At 37.6% G+C, this 20,283-nt stretch overlaps 1 protein-coding gene across 1 annotated transcript in view; it reads left to right on the plus strand.

The window, feature by feature from the left end:
• The window catches only part of Malrd1 (MAM and LDL receptor class A domain containing 1), a 721,844-nt gene that overhangs the window by 126,977 nt on the left and 574,584 nt on the right, over positions 1 to 20,283 (plus strand). Inside the window, exons 12-13 of the mRNA XM_029557135.1 lie at positions 2,195 to 2,368; positions 12,676 to 12,796. Of these exons, the coding sequence (XP_029412995.1) occupies positions 2,195 to 2,368; positions 12,676 to 12,796 (295 nt within the window). The remainder of the gene's footprint in view (positions 1 to 2,194; positions 2,369 to 12,675; positions 12,797 to 20,283) is intronic.

Genomic DNA, 20,283 nt, shown 5'->3' on the forward strand with positions numbered 1-20,283 from the left:
TTGCCTCTGCCTCCTGAGTGCTGGGATTAAAGGCGTGCACCACCACGCCCCACCTTATATTTTATATATTTTTAAAAATTTGTAATAACTGCATGATTAGAAGAAGCATTTCATTACAGCTTTAACATATTCAGTAACACACTCCAGAGCAAGAGTACATCTCTTTCAAAGGTGGCTGTAAATTTCTAGGTTCACAGTTGAACTAATACAGTTATACAATATTGAACTCAGTATAAGCCCTGTAAGACATAAAATTGAATGAGTTTTTAACCTTTAAAAAAGATCTCCATTTCATTTTAGAATATTTTGTTCCTAGCAGAAAGACTCCCTGTTTTTGCTGCTAACACTGAGATATTGGTGCATATATCTCTAATCTATATGTATCTGTTTATTACTAGTCATAATCAGTTGCACTTAGCTCCTTGGTGCCTTTATGTCTATAAAGTCATCGAGTAGATTTCAGTGGTAATGTTTATCACCTCTGTGAATTAACATGATGTAAATTTGTATGTTTCCTTCTCAAATATATTTTTAAAAATTTGTTGATTTTGTGTGTGTGTGTGTGTGTGTGTGTACATCACACAGAACATCCCAAACCATTTTACTCAACTATATACCCACTTCCCAGATGGCACCCTCCCATAGCCTCCCTTCCCCAACTAGAACCCTTATACTCTTCTATCCCTGCTACTGTCTGCTGTGTTGTTGGCACCCCCAGCCATTTCCCACTACTTGCCCTTCTGGTGAATCTAGTCAGCCTATCTAGAGGTCTTTGTTTTGGGAAGGTCAGCTGTTCCTCATCTAGCAGCAACCGTTGTCAATATTCCTTTAGATAAGATTGGGGTCTGCTGTTCATTTTCCCAGTTCTATGCTGGGTTACTATCTGAGAGTCCCTTTGGCCACCCTGGCCAACAACTCAAAAGAAGGTATCTCCTATCTGGCATTGTTGCTTGTTATGTAGCCTTTAGCTATACATATGGACTCTTAAGAAATTATATTGACTCTTTAATCTTTGGTTATAGTTTCCATTTGAGTGTTTAAGGCCATACAGTTGGCCCAGATAAACCAACTTATTTTTACTCTTAAGGTCATTTGAGGATCTGTTCCTCAGGGGTCACATGGGCTTGGGAGGAACCCCTGGCTCCTTTCTTTTACCAGTTCCATCTATGTGAAGATAAGTCAAAGGTCCTGCTCGACCACAGCTGGCTTCTCTTTGAAGCATGGAGGAAATGATTCCTCTGTGTTGACCCTCCTCTTTGTAGACTGGACACTGGTTCAAGTCCATCTCATGGGGTCTCCTTGGCCTCCTTGATCGAGAAGACAGTGTCCCTTAGATTACTGATGGAGAGTATCCCATGAGCTCTCAAGTACATCAGTAACAGAAAAGAAATTAATGAAAATTACTCATTATGATATTTCTTTAGTTGAGAAAGTATTTCCTGGTTTGGTGTTTGAATTAGCAAGCTGTGTGTATTGTGACACCCTATTTTGTAGCTTTGAATCATGATTTGTAGCCCCAAACATATAGGAAGAAAGAACAAAGACTCCCAAGAGCATTCCTTGGGAGCAGAGTAGTAATATCCATGACAGTGTTGGTAAACAACATAACCTCAAACCTATCTTAGTGTAGCATCTTGTTATCTATTTATATACTTACCTTTTTGATGCATTTCCCGCAGAAAACTTGCATAGCTGCCTGGTTCCCTAAGGGAAGAAAAGTTGCAATAAGAAAACTAGTATTTTCTGGGGTTGACTCATTAATGGAGGAAGAAATAAGAAAGTCATGTCTGTCATTGAACTAGTATGGGAAATTTTAATTTCTAATTTGTTTTGGGGGTCTCATTGTATACCAGCTGGCCTGTAGACCATACCAGGCTGACCTTAGTCTCACTGACTCTGACTCCTAAGTCCTGGGATTAAAGGCCTGTGCCATCATGCCTGGCTAAATTTGTTATTACATTGATTTATCTGTTTATTTATATGGAGTATATTCATGCATGTGGGCATGTATATGCATGTATGAGTGCCTTGCTCTGAATGTGGTGGTCAGAGGATAACTTGTGAGGAGCCAGTTCTCTCCGTCCACCGTGTAGGTGCTTGGGATTGAACTCAGGTCATCAGGCTTGGTGGAAAGCATCTTTACCCACTTGGGTCATCTCACTAGCCTGATATCATTTCAAACCTTTCTTAACAGGTGCAGTTTTGGTATCTTTTGTCTGAGCATTCCAGACTCTCTGTTTTCACAAGAACATCATTAGATGGCAGTTTGCAAAAGCAGAGTGAAGTGACCAGACTCTCAGAATCTCAGTGGAGCCAAGCAAAAATTGATCTCTATGCAGAAGATGGAGAATCTATTCTGCCTTTCCAGGTAAGCTATTAATGCACCTAAGCAGAAGATCCTTGTTTAATGCTAATCATTTAGACAGCAAAGTAACACACCCAATGAATATATTCAGTTTTAATAAAGCACAGAAATGTTCAGAGAGAAGTAGATGGATTACTTTGACTTAAGTGCTCAGACTTATGTGGGGCAAAGTAGCAAACATTTGAGATGAGTCTTTCATCTGATGGCTGAGAGGAGAGTGATTCGGAGAGAATTTCAAAGCTGGAAGATGAGGAGGAGTGGCATGAGTTTCTGCCCTCCAGGTGTCATACGGCAGCCTCTACCCTGAACTCACAGCAGCTATGGCTAGCTGTACCCGATTTGTCCTTCTACACTCCATCCTTGATGAAAGAGGTGCGCCTGACCCCCCATACCTATGACTGTTAATGGTTGCTGGAGGAGAGGGGATCATTTTCTCTAATGGTGTAGCTGCTGGGGAATTAGGTGAGAAGAAGACAGGGCTCCGAGGGAAAGGAAGGAGGAAAACAGGGGTATTGGAGGGTGAACATTGTCAGAATACATTCTGTATTTATGGAAATGTGAAAACTAAAGATAAAAGAGAATGTTTTCCTAAGGAAATGCAGTATGTACGAGGCTCAGTAAAGAAAACTTATGTGTTGTCCTTACATTCTAATCCTACTGCTTTTGTCTAATAACACAAAGGATTTTTTACTAACCTTTGGTATAATTATCTTGCTGAATCATAAAAGATGGAGACTGTGGCTCAGTAAATGGATGCAGCAGTTCCTGCCTGCCTTCCTTCTGAATGGTGTTTGATAAAAGCAATTTTAGAAACTAGGTCAGGTGATGGTATTGGAAAGTGCTACCTCCGGAGTCCAGTGTTCTGAGTTCTGATCCTTGGTCCCACTCAGAGAGCTGAGCTACTGCAAGTATTGTCTTTGCACTTCCTGTTTCTGCATCTGCGAAAACCAAGGTGATGGTAAAAGCAATACTACAAAGAGTCTGAGCACTGAATAGAGTGTGTAAAACGGAGGCTGTGGGCATGAGTTACAGAGTGCGGGTTCAAGCCCAAATATCTGATCATAGGGAGCTTCTTTAAGCCTTCTGAGTTTCTGTCTCTTCTAGAATGGGCTGTGATACAGAATGTTGGGCTGGAGTTGACAAATAATACACCTTTATCTAACACTCATTTCTGAACCAGTTGAGATAAGTGTAGAAGGGAAATAGAGAAAAACATATTTTGAAAGCGATGCCTTTAGAATATACAGTCATGCATTTAAAATAAGCCTTGAACTCAGACTAAATGGGATCAATCAGAGTGTATCTGACTGCTGAGTAAATAGCAGGCTCCTGTTGTAGGCAAGCCTTTTATCATAAACAATAAATAATATCAGAATGCATATGTCTTAATGTCTTTTCCTGTTGCTGGGATAAATATTCTGACCCAAACAACTTAAGGGAGAAATTGTCTATTTTGGCTATTTCCAGGTTATAAACCATGATGGCAAGGAAGTTGTGGCAAGGGCTTGAGGGAGCTGGACACATTGAATCCCCAATCAAAAAGGAGAGAGAGAGAGAGAGAGAGAGAGAGAGAGAGAGAGAGAGAGAGAGAGAGAGATGTAAACTTCTACTCAGCTTGCCATCTCTACTTTATGGAGCTCAGAATCCCTGTCCAGGAATGATGCCACCCATAGTTAAGATAGGTCTTCCAACAAAGTCAATTAACAAAATCAAGACAATCCCCAGAGGCAAGCCCAGAGGCCCATCACCCAGGAGATTCTAGATCCTCTCAAACTGACAGTTAATACTGACTATCACAGCTTGTCTCATGGGGATAGGCAGACTCCCAAAAATGAGCCTTGACTGGGAAAGGGGGATGAATTGAGCATGCTCAGTGAATTCTTCTACCCTCACCCATCAGTTAAATGCTTAAACCCTCCATAGGAAAGAGAAGTGTCAGGTAATAGCAGTGTTCCTGTGGAGGAGGTCCTCCCCATAGAAGGAGAAGGAATGTGGAACAAATGCCAACTCTTTGACTGTCCTCTACTTCCTAGACGCATGGTGAGGATTAAGTGTTTAGAAACATACATACTCTTTCGCTGTGGTTATATTGCATCGGAACAATGAATACACAATAAATATTAGGATTCCTTCATATTTTGTCCTTTTGATCAAAACTCTGTTTTCAATAATTAATACTTCCTTACCTTGAGGAAATCTCCTGATTTGATGCCCACATTTAATGGGGAAAGCCACGTTGGTAGCTGTTATTGGGGGAGCGTTTGGCATGGAGGATGGCCATGGACACATTGGTATCATTCTCCACTTCCTGTGACAGGAGATGAACATAAGGGCAATTCTGTTCTTGGCCTCCAGTGCTTGTATTCTGCTAAGCTGTCTTCATTAGGCTTATTTCTTTTTGCATGATGAACGTTTGTCAGAATTTGTTATAATTGAAGTATTGTAGAGTAATCAGAGTGTCTCTTGATAGGACTAGTTATGAGCTGTAATGGGTGCCATTCTTTCTATGACTGGAAGTGCTCAGTGCCTGTTGTTAAAAGAATCTCAGTACATTTTTGACTTTTAGCCAAGAAATTGGCTGTTTTTCTTTGGGGTCTTTTTACCCTAACTGCCTAGCCAATTCCGACCTCCCATTCTTACCACACCATTCTCTGAAGCGGTTACCCAAATTGCCAATAGGGAGTCGGGACGCAGACCACTCTGGCTTCTTCCATGTGCAACAGGAAGTATTTGGGAGCTTTTATCTAATCCTAAAAGATTTTAGGGTTATCTCTTCAGAGGTTAGTCATTCAGAGGGAATGTTAGAGTAGCCAAAAGCTTCATAAAAAAGAAAGAAAGAAAGAAAGAAAGAAAGAAAGAAAGAAAGAAAGAAAGAAAGAAAGAAAGAAAGAAAGAAAGAAAGAAAGAAAGAAAGAAAGAAAGAAAGAAAGAAAGAAAGAAAGAAAGAAAGAAAGAAAGAAAGAAAGAAAGAAAGAAAGAAAGCAGGAGGGAGTGGGCGTGGATTTGATCAAAGCACCTTATATGCAGGTATGAAATTTTCAATAAATTTTTTTAAGTTAAAAAAAAGGAAATTTCAGGATCATCCAGCTGGTAGGGGAGGCATTTTAAGGAGACATTAGACTTTGGTTATGCTTCTGAATTGTGACATGTTTGTGGCCAAAAAATTCAGACAGTGGAGAGGCACGGAACTGAAGGTTGGAACGGGTTATGGAGAGTCCTGTGTCTTATTTCCCTGTCAACTTTGTCCTCGGACATGTGGAAAGCGGGATGTCACTCAGTGGTAAAATATCAAACATTAAATTCGAGACTTCTCAAAAAAAAAAAAAAAGAATCTCAGTACAGTGTAGTCTGTTACCTTTCATTCTGCTTGTCTGGGGATTTGAGTTTTCGGATTTGCTTTGGAAGGCAAATTGAGATTTCTCCTTGTTATGTGAAGTCATGTTTACTAAGTTGGAGATTGCACCACTTTGTAATTTGTTGACAACAGACTGTGATAGTTTCTGACATGACCCTGAGTGGCTGATCTTTCCGTCCCAGTCCTGTGACTAAGCAGAATGTGTTAGTTTTTCTTTCCAACCAGCCTTGATATTGGACTTTTGCTGAGTTTTAGCCATGTCTAATTCACCCAAAGGTAGACAGGAATTTTCCTCCTCACTTTTCTCCCCTTCCTCTAGCCCTCTTACAAGCTGCGTGTAGTATAGATTTGTTTTGGAAATGCAAACAAATAAAAAGAATAGGGGGGGAAAATTCCCTTAATCTTTACCACCAAATTTTGTCATAACATTCTGTAATCTCTACTCATAAATTCAGGAAATTAAATTTGGAAGGCAGTAGCTTTGAAAATGAATTGATAGGGCAAAAGTTAACCTAACTTGAATTTATGTGAGGTCTTTTGATGGTTTATTTAGCTGTGGATTTGACTTTACTGTGTTGTATCCATATCTTGGAGTATATCCATAAGAAATACTCTTCAGGCTGTATTAATATACTTAACTTTAAACCATATAAATCCCATGCCCATCTAATGCCATACACATTGGATAGGAGTTGTGGCCTTCTGTTAAGTTTTATTAGTGAGTCAGTTCAGATTTTATACAAGTATACATATATTCACAAGGTGTATAAAAATACACACAGTCGGGGCTGGAGAGATAGCTTAGTGTTTAAGAGCACTGACTGCTCTTGCAGAGGACCCAGGTTCGATTCCCAGCACCCACATCACAGCTAGGAACCGTCCTCAACTCCAGTTCCAGGGGAATCTGAAGCCCTCTTCTGACCTCTGTGGCACACATGGGTACTCTCACATACATGCAGGCAATACACTCATACACATAAAATAAAAATAAATAAACACAGTCACATGGATATATCAACATATTTTATTTACTACATCAGTGTGACATAATTTTTTAAAAAATGTTTTAAGCTAGTAGTAAACAAAGAGAAATAAACACACATGCATCTCAGAATTATTTAATGTCATTTATTTTCTTTTAATACTAATGTTGACTGTGCAGAAGCAGTTTTGGTCTCGTTCACTTCTTTGTCCTCTGTCAGAAGAAAAATACTAATATTATGTTGGCTTTAATCTGGTTCCTCTATATTTTAAAATTATGAAATTACACAGGCGAATTCAAGCTATGTGTAATTCATGTATCAACAATAAATAAAGATGATATTGTGCCAACCAGTTGTCTATCTAGGGTTTAAGTTTACAAATATTTAAAGTGGATTTTTTTTTTTTTAGAAACAGGCCAAGATTTGGGCACCTTAAGTTTGGTTGACTGCATCATTTAAAGGTGGCCTTAATCTTGGTCTGGTCATCAGCTCAACATGGTTAAGCTGTGAACCTATTTGTACAGGGTCATCAGGGTGAGCCAATCCTGTACATGTACTAGAAAGAAGAAAGGTACTGGATTATGAGACTTATGCATTTCATTTTATCCATGAAATTTGGATGCAGTGTGGTGCTTTGATGTGAACTGGAGACCATAACAGATTACAAATTGTTTTGTGTTTCCTAGGAAATAAGCACCCGTAGTTGATAGGACGTTTGTTCTTCCTGCTGGGAAAGGATTAAGCTTTCTGTTGATTCTGTAAGAAAATTAAATAAAAAGCCTTTCAAGATGCTCTCCATCACCTGGGTGGAAGAATTGGAAGAATTTAAGTCAAATAGTTAATTATATTCCTTCTGTTCTGTTTTAACTTGGTCTGTTCATGCTCAGTTGCTCTGTTGAGCTTTTCATACAAATATATTCATGTCATTTGCAATTTCATTCTTTTCATAATGGTGGTTCTAAGTTTTAATATCTAAAAGGGCTTTGAATAAATATTGTCCATTGATTTCATGTTGATTTGCTTTCTCCAAGTTCCCCTTGAAAACTTCGTTGTATCACTTTTTAGGTTTGATCTTAAAATGACTCTTTGTGATATTTTCCACAGTGATTTATTACATTTTCATTCTTTATTAGAGTTAATGATATAAATCAATAACAATTTCCTAGCATTATCTGAAGATTCAGTGAGGGGCAAGATTTATAAAACAGAAGTAAATATCATCTGTGTAAATTTGCTGTGTCCTCAGTCCTCTGTGTCTAGGACCTCATTGAATCAGGTCTGGATGGGTGTGAATCAACCACTGAGGAACAAAGATTTCTTTATTTCACTGAGATGCAAGATAATCACCACAGTTATCAGTGTCATATGTTACATATTCTTACTAATTATGTGACTTTTGACCATTTCTATTCTCTAAACTTCTTTTTCTTTCACTTTAAAATAAGACAAAATGTAGTCCCATCTCCACAAGACCACAGCATCTCCACAAGCATCACCACATCTCCACAAGCATGGAATTTACCTTGCACAGAGCAAAGTCTCTGGGATGTTTTGCTATTCATCCTGTTATTGATGCAGCCTTTGTTCCTCAGAGACTACTTTATTCTAGTTTATCTCTTCCTAACATGTTCCCTTTTCTGTTGGTTGATTTGTCTTGATGTCACTGTATATAACACATATTCAGGTATGCACCTTAAATGTTCTTTCTGGGAATGCTTTTTTTTTCAGATATATAACATGATCACTTGGTTGTCAGCAACATTATGCAGTTTGTGAAAGCAAGAAATTATTTTTCTCTTTCTTGAATCAAACAAAATCAATGATACCTTGAGAATAATTTTTGAAGGGGAAATAAATGTACATTTAACTTGAAATTTGAATTCCTTTTTTTGAGAATTCTTAAAGCACTTGAAAATCTTACACAAATATTTGCCTTTTCCACATTGAAACATTTCTTCTCATAAAACTGTTCCTTACTTGTTAATCATGATCCTATAGTTCCCAAAGGCAACAGCTTTTAGAACAGTAAAAATCTGCTCAGTAAATACAAGTGATTATAAAAACAGGGGGTCAGCAAGATGGCTCAGTGGTTAAGGCTCTGGCTGCCAACATTGAGGACTTGACTGCGATTCCAGAGACACACAGTGGAAGGACGACCAATTTGTATTGGTCACATTCTGCTGCTAGTTCCTTTTGTGTTGCTCTCATGAAAAATCCATGGTTCCTTACAGAAGGAAGAATTTATTGGGCTGATTGGATCCAGATGGATCAGAGCTAAGTTGGGGGGGGGGGGTCTGGCAGCAGGAAGCAGAGAGACCAAACTAGAAAGGGGATGAGTATGAACTCTTAAAGCCAGTGATGTGCTTCCCCCAGCAAGGCCGCAACCTCCTAAACCTCCAAGAACAGTGCCACCAGCTGGGGCCAAAGTGTTCAGAGCCATGGAACCCCTGGGGATGTTCTCATTCAAAGCACCACAGAGCTCTGTGGCTGTCCTCTGACTTCCACAGAGGTGTTGTGGCTATACACATACACAAACATAACAGGAACCCACAGTAAATTAATAAATGCCCCAAAACAATGAAAAAACAGAAGTAGTCAAGTTCACGAGTTGATGATTACTTATAGTTGCATATTGTCCAAGAAATGAATCATTTTAAAAATGGATGATTTTAGTAAATAGTAGAATTATAACTTTGCATTATGTGATCTTGAATTTTATTAGATGGAAGTAAGCAAACTGGGATTGGAAATGACTGAATCTAAGTTCTTATTTGCCTTTCGAAGTTAAGTTTAAACTATATTTTGATAGTGTAAATTACTTATCTGGTGTTTTCCTTCAGACAAAATAAAATCCCAATCATCAAGATCCATCTCAGTGTTCCACTTCACGTCTTCTATCACCTACCAGTTCCATTCAAAGAGTGAAAACACACTTCTCTGGAACACAGAGAGGCGTTCCAGGATTCTGTCTTCCTAGACGCTTTTTAATAGAGACTTTCAAATATGGAGATAGATAAATGTTGACCTAATGACTTTGAAGAATTAAGCATCTTTAATTTATATCATCAATGAATACATATTATAATAATACATGAAAGGAGAATTCTTTCAAGTTTTAAGCTGCCACAATAAATAACAATTAATTAAAAGTTTTTAACAGTTTCTAAATTATAGTGCTTGTATTTATTATACCCAAACCCTTTTCTAAAATCTGTGTTATTATTTTCTGTCTCTCATATTAAAAACAAATTTCTTTGCCAACATTTTATAGAAGCCAACCATAACCAGAATTTTACAAATCATTATAATTATATATATTTGCAAATACAATTGCAAATACACTTGTCTTCTGTATTTTGCTTACGTAAAGATACTGGCTTGTTTTAACTTCCAGTCCACTCTCTATTTATGAACTATGCACACACACACACACACACACACACACACACACATCAAATACATCTAAAAATCTAAACCATTATGTCATTTCAGCCCAAGTAGTATTGTATTGTAATATTCTATTTATTTTCAAACCTGGAAACACATGCTGAAGGTCTTCCTGCTTTAACACACAGAGACAAATGTTGTGAACCTAGGGGCAGTGTTTGTGGTGGCATCTATGTATCCTCACTTATTTCTGGTCATTCACCATCAAAGCTGGATTGACACCTGTGAGCATCAGGGAAATGCTGGGACATGGGTTTAACGCCTGTAGTCCACGCTGCTTTTCTTTTTTGCATTGTTTAATACCTTTATACTGTATTCTGCTCAAATACATCCCCATTCCATACACTTCAATCCCTTTCCTACCCACCAGCATTTCCCTCCCCAGCTTCATGTGTTCCTTAATTATTTTTATCAGTATCTTAGTGAATTTTGGTGAATTTCATACAATATATTTTGATCCTGTTTAGATTCCCTCCTTTCTAAACTCTCACCAAATTTCAGGTCTGTAGAGTCAGACCTGTGTTCCTTCCCACTGAATCCACTCAGTGCTGCCTATATGTCCTTGGGTGTGGAATAAATGCCATACAACTAGTTTCTAAGGACTGTACTGACTCATGCAATTGATCATTTCAGTCTGTTATCCAACTGATTGGTTGTTGTGTAATGCCCACAGGTTTCCTGTAATGCCTGCTGTCACATCTCATTGATTTGGTTGCATTGTTACCTGTTTCTTCAGGGGAAAAGAAATCTTTGGCAGACATTATGACAAGGATTTAAAATTACCTATCCACCAAATATTTGCCAAAGCACTCCCATGTTCTTGGCATAGTTAACAGAGTGATTTTGATTCTCTTAGACTCTTACACGTGTGTCCTATAAAGAAGTTCTTATTTCTAATGTAGCTGACTTGTTCATGTGTTATATCATGTGTTGGGGAGACAATAGCCTGTCTTCACTGATCACAAAGTTTATTGCTGACACCCTATCATAAAATCAGGTTAATAAGAACAGAAAAGGTGCCCATTTAGTTTGATTTCACACAAGCCTTAAAAATGAGCTCCTAAGGATAAAGGTAAACTGTTTGGGTGCTTAGGTTGAGTGAAGAATAGACAGGTAGGTAGAAGTATGTTTGGACAAGAAAGATAATCTAATGGCAGTATATTGAAAGGAGCTTCACAAAGACTCCTTGTTCAGATTTTTGACTCTGCTGTTGAGGAATCTTTTCTCCAGGTATGGGGCAGGTCACCTGACACATGAAAGTACAAGGCCCTATTTTTAGAAGTAGCTCATAGAATTCCTTACCTAGTTAGCTACCTCACAGAAAGGCAGCAGAAAGTCAAAGGAATTCCTGAAATATACCCATGATCTGAGCTCCAAAGTAAATTGTGAGGTTCTGGCTATGACACATCCACAGTGACAGGATGGAGCTGTGCCCACCAAGTATATCCAGGACTAGAATAAGCGAGTAAATTGTGAGGTTCTGGCTATGACACATCCGCAGTGACAGGATGGAGCTGTGCCCACCAAGTATATCCAGGACGAGAATAAGCTGAGTATTTCCTAAGGCCCTAGGAATATTTCTCATTCTCTCTCTCTCTCTCTCTCTCTCTCTCTCTCTCTCTCTCTGTCTCTGTCTCTCTTTCTCTCTCTCTCTCTATATCTCTCCCTCCCTCCACACCTCCCTCTCTCCCCAACACACACCTCGCTCTCTCCCCCTCTCTCCTTTTCTCTCTCTCTCTCTCTCTCTCCCTGTCTCTGTCTCTCCTTCTCTCTCCCTCTCTATATCTCTCCCTCCCTCCACACCTTCCTTTCTCCCCAACACACACCTTGCCCTCTCCACCTCCCTCCTTTTACCTCTCTCTCTCCCTCTCACCTTCTCTGTTTCTCTCTCAATTGTTTTCTCTTTTGTGGTAGAATAACAACATAATTATGTGAGTGATTAACATGAAAGAAAACAAATTGTACCAGTCACTATTCAGAATTTGATATAAATTACGTTTAAATAGATACCTCCCATTGCTTTAGGAGATGAAAATGATTAACCACTATATGTGGTTAATGATTCTATTCTTTACCGCATTAAAGTATGATCCTACATATGTATGCATAGTATTTATGCATATTTAAGTATTCAGATATGGAAATGAATCATAGCACCCAAACATTACAATGAATTCATATCTCAATTAAATTGAGTTGTAAACCACACAGTTGCTTACCCCAAAGAGCTCATTTTAAATGCATATGAGTCTTAATGGCTCCAATGGGAAGTGAGAACTTCACTAGTGATGAATGTTGCAACTTTTAATTGAAACAAGGTTACCTAACATATTAAGGTTATATAAGAGGCTGTCAAAGCAGTTATGACTACATACATTTATAATTTGAATGTTCTGGTCAAAACAATTTTGTAAAATTACATTGGAAAATGGAACAGGTGTGAGTTTCTTTGCAGAAAGAACTATTATCATGAGATTCTATCTTTATGGTATATTTTTAATAATTTTATCTTTCTGGAATTATAGTTAATTTTAGAAGCTACTGTTTTGTCTTCGAATGCTACGGTTGCTGTAGATGACATCATTATTTCCCAGGAATGTGGAATTTCCTATAAATCACTACCAGGTACCAGTATAGAAAACAAAGGTAAGATTATTTCTTGTGGTTATTGCAACTTTAAATTCTGAATTAATTAGTGCTTACTTAATAAGATATATGTTAGAGCCACCAGTACTTAATACAAGTTGTGGATTATATAATATTTTTGCATGTATATATGCATGTATTTCAGTCTTTTTGAGATAGGCTCTCCCTGTAGCCCTAGCTGGCATGGAACTCACTATGTAGACCAGGCTAGCCTCAATCCTACAGAGATCCTCTTACAGAGATCTGCCTACCTCTGCCTCCCAAGTGCTGGGATTAAAGGCATGCGCCACCACCCATGGCTTGGTATATCTTTTTAAAATGGTAAAATTTATCACAGATTTTGGCCTTTCTTTCATTAATGGGGAAGAGAGCCTACCCTATAGGTACATTTGTCACATACACATTTCTTTTAACTATAGAACTTTTGAAAGAATTTAAATATCTTTGTATAATTTAAAGACATTTCTATTACAAATTCCCTTCCCCATCAATTTTGTTCAGCACTTAAATGAACATGTAGTGGGATTCACATTTCAGTGTCACACACAAATACACAAACCAATCATTTGGAAAAGTGAAAAAGTCCAGCCAAAAGTTGAAAACTTGACCTGAGTGTTCTGCGCATTCTGGACACAATATTTTCTTTTTTTAAAAAAAATATTATTTTCATTTTATGTGTATGAGTGTATTGCCTGCATGTATGTGACTGCATCCGTGTTGTGCAATGCCACAGAGGTCAGAGAAGGGCTTCAGATTCCCCTGGAACTGGAGTTAAGGACAGTTTGTAGCCTCCATGTGGGGGCTGGGAACTGAACCTGATTCCTCTGCAAGAGCAGTCAGTGCTCCTAAACTCTGAGTCATGTCTCCAGGCAAGGACACAATGTTTTCATGTAACAGATGCAGCTTAGCAAATTCTTGGCACTTTTTTTTTTTTTTTGTAGATAATCTCAGTTAAGTGATAGAGAGACTGCATAAAAATGCATGCCTGGTGGTCATACAGGCATTTTGGAATGGGACAGGCCAGTGCAAAGACTGGGGGAACCTGAGGAGGTGATGCCATGCTCCTGCTCCTTCACAATTCTAACACCTGTGGTTGAGGTTTTATTATTATTATTATTATTATTATTATTATTATTATTATTATTATCTCTACGCCTGGTCTCCATTCGTAAGTAGACAGTTAGGAAAACATTTCCAGAACACTGTCACTCTTATCTCTTTATAATCTCTATATTCGAAATACTTGCATGTGAAGTCAGCCACACCCCATATTCAAGTTTCGTTTCCTTAAGCAACACACTTTTAATGAGCGGAAAATTTGCATTCGTAGAGGAGCTAAATAAGGCAACTAAAAAAATGTAGAGCTGAGCATGATGCTATGCCTGTGTGGTCTCCCCCAACCCCAGCTAGTTAGGAACCTGAAGAGAAACAAGTACTAGAAACCACTGAGTTCAAGACCAGCCTGATCCACCAGAGGCAAAGATCAAGCTTGAATACACACATTAAAACAGTGTATTATTCAACTGTGAACCTAAAAATTTACAGCCACCTTTGAAAGCAATATATCCTTGCTCTGGAATGTGTTAATGAATATGTTAAGGCTGTAATGAAATGCTTCTTCTAAAAACAAAACAAAAGAAAAGCAATGTTCTAAATTACAGAAAAAAACAAGATTAAAGACCTATTTTCAAAAATTAATTTTTTATTTTAAAATTTTGTTTAAATTTATGGATTATGCTGTTGTTCATGTGTAAAGATCAAATCTGAGTGGTTAGCTCTTTATCTTAAGTATTTGTAAGTTTAATTAACACATAATAAATGTGTATGTTTATTGTAGAGTGTGATATTTTAAACAAATATACAGAGCAAATCGGGGTAATTAACATTTCTGCTTCCTTATCACTGGAACATTCAGGCTCCTCTTGATTCACAAAATATAGAATAGGCCAATATCAACTCTAGTCACCCACTGTATTGTAGAATACCCAAATTATGACTTCTACTCAACTATGTCTTGTAGCCATTGTCTATCTAACCTCTCTCTAGCTCCCTTTCCCCCACCTCTGAGCCCATAATAATCAACATCGTATATTCTATTTGGCTTGTTTTTAATACTGTGTGAGAGAACACACAGTATTTGTTTCTGTACCTTATTTGTTTCGCTTGCCTTGATCACTGCCACTTCTATCCATATTTCTACTAACTATAGGCCATTTTCGGTGGCCAAATTATATTCAATTCTGCATGTATACCACATTTTCTAGTCATTTGTGATGGGTATCTAGCTTGATTAGGTGTTGTGAATACTACCTTTAATTATAGGTCATATATTGGAAACATCTTTCATTCTATAGTCTAGTTCGATGTGCTAATACCCTATGCATTAGAATGTCTCTCCTATATGCATAAGCCTTTTAAAGTTCTCTCTCTCTCTCTCTCTCTCTCTCTCCCTCTCTCTCTGTCTCTCTCTCTGTATGCATATGCTTCTGTGGCTCTGATAACTCTGAGGAATACAAAGCTGTGCATTTAATGATGCATTTAGTAATTGATGAGTACTTTAGTTAATCAGTATTGCTTGATTTCTGTTTAATTAAATTTCTCCAAATCAAAGACCATATCACAAGAATTAAAATAATATGAAAGTATCAAAGTTGACATGAAATGCAATAGGTGGAGGTGGAGGGATGAGAGCTGTGACACTTTTCTATACTCATAAAGGTCACACCTTGTATTCTTTATATGAAAGACAGGTTAAAAAGAGAAAAGGAAAGCAATTTATTTAAACAACATTTAAAAAATATTTTATTTATTATTTTTACTTTATGTGTATGAGTGTATTGCCTGCATGTATGTGAGTGCACCCATGTCATGCAGTCCTGCAGAAGTCAGGTGGGGGCTTTGGAGTCCCCTGGTACTGGAGTTAAGGACAGTTCGTAGCTACCATGTGGGTGCTGGGAATTGAACCCAGATCCTCTGTGAGAGCAGTCAGTGCTCTTAACCACTGAGCCATCTCTCCAGCCCCTATTTAAAAAACATTTAACACAACACAAGAAACTCTAGAAATGAAGACATAAGGAACCAGGGAAACCATCTACTGTTATACTCAGCTTCCATAAGGAATGGGCAGTCATATAGAAATATGATTCGATAAAAGGGTATATGATGTAATAGACTAAGGGGAAACTGAGCAAGACTGTGCAACATTCCTTTCTTCTAACTAGAGTTAGGGTCTTATGACCTATTGTCAGGCAAGGTAGGTCATCAAAAGTCTTAATGGCAAGCTCTCACAGATAAAGATGGGGAAGGTCATAATGACTTTGCTTTGGAAGCCCTCCCGGTCTCTCTCCAATGAAGTTAATTGTTATTTCTTCAATGCTGAGAAGCAAGTGTGTTGAGAACAGTTTTAAGCTATCACTAAAGTAAAGCTTAGCGGATCTATGAGAAAACTTGATCATGCTTAAGAATACATCTTCTCATGAATCAATGCAAAATCCTTTTATGTGTATGTCTATCCCCAAACCAAATCAGTTAGCTAGAGCATAGATCTAGTAGTGCCAAATTCTATGAATTAGTCCCAAAGGACCAATGATTTTACACAAAGAAAATGCCATCTTTCTTACTAATTCACAGGTCTGCTATGCAATTATGTAATCTCCTTATGAGTACAGTCTTACAACTGGGCAGAGGCATAATGAGAGATTTGAAGGGGGACTTTAAAAATGGGCTGCACCACACAGACAGTTAATTGTCTGTGCTCTAGCTAACTTTACCAAGACCCTGTACTTGAATGGAAGTATATGAAAGTGTTCCCTTCCATACAAGGGGACTCGCCACTTCAGAGCATTCTTGCCTGTGAAAGGCTTGCCTGATATTTACAATTGATGTATAAGGCGCACTCTGAAAATAGCAAGTGGCACTATACACACTGGCTACCTCTTTATATTTTTTAAACTTCAGAATTTTTTTTATTTTCTCCTTTTACTAGTCATCTTCACCTTCAGCAAATTCAAATACTTGTGCTGAAGAAGCAGTTAAATATTCCATTTATTTCATGATAAGCGAGAGAATACATTTTATACTCTCAATCTTAATTTGAAGCTGAATTTGTGTCACCATCAATCACAGAAAGTATTTCATCTACCAAGATTTGTGATTTCATATCTGAGTGCCCAAACCAGGTGGGTGAAGGTAGTTGTGTGAAAAAGCCTGATTTATGGCTCTGGAGAGACGGCTCAGTGACTAAGAGCACTGGCTGCTCTTTCAGAGGACACAGGTTCAGTTCCCGGTACATACGTGGTGGTTAACAACCGTCTGTAACTCCAGCTCTAGGGAATCTGATGTCTTCTTCTAAATTCACTGTTGGAATAGGAATCACTCTGTGAGGCTTCCAGGATGTCAAAGAGCAACACAGTACATGCTGTCTGGAAGTTCAATGGACTAGCATTGTATAAAAAAAATTGTTAATCCCCTTTTCTTTGTAGCTATTTTTCCAATTTAAAACATATCACAAATATGTAATGATAGCTTTATGGACATAAAAGGAATAGAAAACATGATAATTTTGATAACAGACTCAAGATTATAGTGAATTGAGTTTAAAACTCATTGATCATTTTCGTTTCTTTGCATGTTTTTTTCTGTTTTTGTAGTGATGATTTTGTGCTGTGAAACTGTTTATTAATACAAATGCTAACATTTTATTCTATTTTTATGAATATTTCACTAAAGTTCTGGCAATGAATTAAGAGAAGGTAACAGCATTAGGAAGCACTTAGAAGACTAAGCCTGTTTTTCATGTCCTCCAGTAAAAGCATTAAAAGGAAGTATGCTATGCTGAGAGTCTGAACTAACTAGCTTAATGGTTTCCAGTAGAGAACCCAAACCTAAGTTGCTGAAAACCCAGGACTTCCCTGTGCAGAGGAGAAGACCTTGCTTTATAATAGGCCTTCAAATATTTGATATTTTAGTGCAATTTAATATGTTTTTATTACTTTCACAGCTATCTCTAGTCCAACTAGATTACTTTTTCTTTTATGCCTTATCTCAAAAAAATTATTAAGCATACCAAAAATTTAGGGTTTTAGTAGTTCTTAACTATCTTCAGTTTTTTATGGAAAATACACTACATATGCTCTAACCAAATTTTATAAATAAATGTAAAAATAAATGTTTGAAATATGCAGAAACTATGAAGTTTTGTGGAGTTTTGATAGCTTTAGATAACTGAATATTTCTATATTCATTTATATTGCAGTATAAAAGTATAGCTTACAACTGAAGTGTACAGGCTTAAAGAATTTGCTCCTCTCCCCACCCCTCCCTCCTCTTCTCCAACTCCCCTCCCAACTCCTAGTTAGAGCATCATCTACTGACTATGATGCTTAATTAAACTTCTCCTATATTTGTTCATAGTAATTGAGATAAAATCTTGAATCATTTAATCATAGTAATTGGTTATACTATTTACTCACTGGGACCATCCTATTGTACCTATAACAAATACAAAGTAAATGGATCCAATATCCCTTGCTGATGCAATTTTATAGAACCAACCATAATGATGCAAGTTGTCTGTCATTGAACAGTTTTGTTATATGGTACATAGCTGCATCTGCACAACATGACAGAGAAGATTTATCTCAACTGGACTTGTAGGTCCTCAAAAAGTCTAAAGGGGCAGGCTGCAGGATGAAGTATTGTTACACATGGTAGGCATGGGAATGGCAGTATCATAAGATGTCATAAAAGTTAATGTCAGAGTGCTTTATACCTAAGTATGTTGTGTCTTACAAAGGAGGAGACAAATAATCTGTGTGTTTGAATTTAAGGCAGTGTTTACAATTTTTCTGAGTATCTTAGTGTTCAAGCTAAGCCATATTTCAGAAGGACAAACCCTAATAAGAGGGTAAGTGGGAACAGTCTGCACTTATGCCTGTACAAATAATTCTATTGTTCTGAACAATCTGTTTCTCCTTGATGGGTTCTTTTATGGCAGAACCATGAGTATGTGCCTATCATAATTTCTGACAGCACCTTATTATTTTGCTTAGATTAAGATGCTACTTTGAATAATCTTCTAGTTTAAACTACCAATATATATATACAGAGGCACTCAGTGGTTCTTCTCAATTCCCCAATCACTATGCTATACCAATAAGCAGCCACATGATACAGCTAAAGGAGAAAGGGGCCACTTTCCACTCATTAAAGCTCATTTTTAAGTGTGTCTTCACTTTTCACTGTTCATGAGTGCCTTTCTTTGTCAACAAATAATTTTCTTAAAGACAAACAGATAAAACTATGGTTGGAGAGACAGTTCAGCCCTGTTGTTCTTGCTAGGAAGATAGTTTGATTTCTAGCACCCATATTGACTGGCCTCTGACCCCAGCTCCAGGGGATCTGCCACCTCTGGCCTCTGTGGACACCTGCAGGCACAACCATACACACATATGTACATACACAAATACATACAGTAACATACATCCTTAAAATATAGCTACTCAAGCCTGTTAATATTCTAGCACAGAGGGGAGGAGGGCTCATGAATCCCCAGGTTTGAGGAGCCATTGACAGCGGATGGCTTTGAGGGTGTTTCCCCTGGCAGGTCCACCATCCTCCAGTGGATGGCCCCCACTCATGAGTGTATAGGCAGTGCAAGTTGGACTAGTGGGTAAGTCTTTAAAAAAGAGGACCTGAAGTTGGAGGAGGTACAGTTAGGGGAAGAGTGAAAGCACATTATGTAAAGTTCTCCAAGAATTAATAAAAGTATATTAAAAAAGTAGATACTACAACTTTGCATAGCATTGCTCAGAAAACAATTTACATTTATTAATAAAGATCTCATGTGCCAAATAACATTAATAAAAGGCTTTTCTATCCACATTGGATGAAAAGACATGTGGACGTTATTTTGTTCTAATCTATGTTCTGAGATGCAGGTTGGAAACACCAAAATTTATTTGACAGTTCTGAAAGTTGTAAAGATATTTTACAGTATTTTTCAAACAATGTTTCTGGGTAGGAAAATTTGTTTCTGTTTAAAGACAGAGAGATCTTAAAAAATGTAAACAGTTTCTTACTATGTACTTTCGTATCTGCTCATAGGAGAAACCCACTCTCAATTTAGTCCTTTAATTCAATAAGACTTGAGAAAAGGCAAGTTAGGTGCCTAAGAAAAGGAGGATTTATTATTTTTCTAATGCATTCATCAACCTTGGATGCTGATTTTTCGTTTTCTCCAAACCACTCTATCTGCTCAATGCAGCACTGTGAGCCACACTGTCAGTGAGAGGAATAGACCCAATGCTTCTAGTTGTGCTGGAGCTCTGCAAGCCATTGCATGTATTTATGTATTTTTATGTATCCGTTACATACCAACAGTAATTGCTTCATTCTGCACTGAAATGTACATATTTCCTTTCATTAAATAAGTGCATTGAGAGAAAATTTGCTTTCCCTATACTGGGAAAGATTGACCAAGGGCTGTT

The sequence above is a fragment of the Nannospalax galili genome, unplaced genomic scaffold, assembly GCF_000622305.1.
Source record: "Nannospalax galili isolate Female #2095 unplaced genomic scaffold, S.galili_v1.0 scaffold487, whole genome shotgun sequence".
Taxonomy (NCBI): domain Eukaryota; kingdom Metazoa; phylum Chordata; class Mammalia; order Rodentia; family Spalacidae; genus Nannospalax; species Nannospalax galili.